General features: G+C 47.4%; 1 protein-coding gene across 1 annotated transcript; it reads left to right on the top strand.

The window, feature by feature from the left end:
* LOC110432194 (ethylene-responsive transcription factor ERF096-like) lies at nt 630-1,395 on the top strand. The gene has a single exon (XM_021452157.1). It carries the CDS (start codon nt 703-705, stop codon nt 1,090-1,092), a length of 390 nt encoding a protein of 129 aa, XP_021307832.1. The 5' UTR covers nt 630-702; the 3' UTR covers nt 1,093-1,395.

The raw sequence follows: 2,084 nt of genomic DNA, 5'->3' as shown, positions 1-2,084 counted from the left end.
GTTGCGGCACGTGCATAGAATATTAAATATAGATGAAAACAAAAACTGATTACACAATTTACCTATAAATCGCGACATGAATCTTTCGAGTCTAGTTAGTCTATGATTGAACAATAATTACTGAATACAAACAAAAATAATACAGTACCTAAAATCCAAAAATTTTGCCAACTGAACAAAACGTTAACTAATGCCAAAACTGAAACATCTTTATATTCTCGAATCAAGAGAATATTGATGTTGGACATATTATATTATAATTAGCGTAAAGCATGCGCAGGGAGTTGGGAGTTCATTTCTGGTGATTCTCTTTCCCCTGCGCTCACCACCGCCCCACATAAACCTAGCTAATGCATGCAGAAATTATAAACATATGGTGGAATAGCGGCAGCGGCAGAATTTAAATCTCGTAATCCATTTTTGCCTTTTGGAAGCAAAAGGCAGGAACCAATGCAAGCACGTGCCGGACCCACCATCAATATCCCTTTCCCATGTACCTTCCCTAGCCCCTTTTAAAACCCCCTCCGCGCGCGCCTTCCTCTTCCATTCCATTCCCTCCCGCCACCACTGCACCGATGATATAATTCACTCCTCGCCAAGCTTCTTGCAGAAACACACCAGTGCAGCAGCCATTATTTGTCACATCGTCAGCTGAGCCAGCAGCAGCCACACTACACCCGTCGCCATATCGCCAGCGCTAACATGGACGACGGCGGAGGCGAGCCGACCAAGTACCGCGGCGTGCGGCGGCGGCCGTGGGGCAAGTACGCGGCGGAGATCCGCGACTCGAGCCGCCACGGAGTGCGCATCTGGCTGGGCACCTTCGACACCGCCGAGGAGGCCGCCAGAGCGTACGACCGATCCGCCTACTCCATGCGCGGCGCCAACGCCGTGCTCAACTTCCCGGAGGACGCGGCCGTCTATGCCGCGGCCTTCCGCGGCGGCTCCGGTGGATCCTCCTCGTCGTCCAGACAGCAGCAGCACGGCGGCAGGGACGTGATCGAGTTCGAGTACCTCGACGACGAGGTGCTGCAGGAGATGCTCAAGAGCCACGAGCCGTCGTCGTCGTCCGCGCGGAATAAGAAGAAGTAGCGATCGAGCGAATGCGCGCAGGTTGGTGTTGGACACATGATCGAGATAGAATGCCATGTATGCGTGGGTTACGTACATGCAATTGTTTGCATGCAGTGCGTGCGTGCAGTGACTACCGGCCGGCTGGCTCCTGGATATCGGGCCTGCTACGTGCTACCATAATTAAGCCATCTCTAATTCCCTAGCTATGGAGTATGCTGGTAGAGTACTATATATGTACATTAAAATGTCAGCTCCCTTCTCTAATTTGGCAGGAGTACTAGCTAACTACTTACATGAGTGGCATATACTCCTATATATAGTTATTATAATTCTCTCGTGGACGGTGGACCAAATGATAATCATGTCATCGTCAAATTGATCAAAGAGAAACAATCGATCGCATCGTCTTTTCATTTGAAGAAGGTGTTTATATTACATATAAATGTCTTGCATACAAGATTGAGTTGTTAGATATTGTCGGTAAAGCCAGTTATAATTTCGTGTATGCTGTATGTGGGACGGATCCGGACCCGGACCCGGACCGGCCGGACGGCCGGATAGATGCAGTGGCCCGAAGAACACTCGAGAACATTGTACCATGCCGGCTGCGCGCTCGCAGCAGAAGCTTCCGAGAATTCTCTGCGCGCCTGCGGAGTCCGTGCGTACGTAACGTCTCTGCAAGCATTCCTCTCGATCATTATTTGGGACATACAGTATGTACTTATGTAAAGTACCCGTAGCAAACTAAGTTATTAATTAATTAATTCGCTAATCACCATCAACTAATTCGGTTCCGACAGATATTTCTAACGAAAATCGCAAATAATGCGCCTATATATCTTGAGCTTTCCAAAAAATAATTTGTCCATTCAGTTATATATACTGATCGACACCATATATAGTTTTATCTACAATGTGTAGTATATACAACAGAGTTTCTTGGGGTCAACGTACCTGTATATATCGATCATTAATGAATTGTGAGTTAGATGTGCAATTAATTAAAAGAT

This window comes from Sorghum bicolor, chromosome 2 (assembly GCF_000003195.3).
Source record: "Sorghum bicolor cultivar BTx623 chromosome 2, Sorghum_bicolor_NCBIv3, whole genome shotgun sequence".
Lineage (NCBI taxonomy): Eukaryota > Viridiplantae > Streptophyta > Magnoliopsida > Poales > Poaceae > Sorghum > Sorghum bicolor.
Note: the sequence above shows the minus strand (reverse complement) of the source record. Positions and strands in the feature narration are given on the sequence as shown.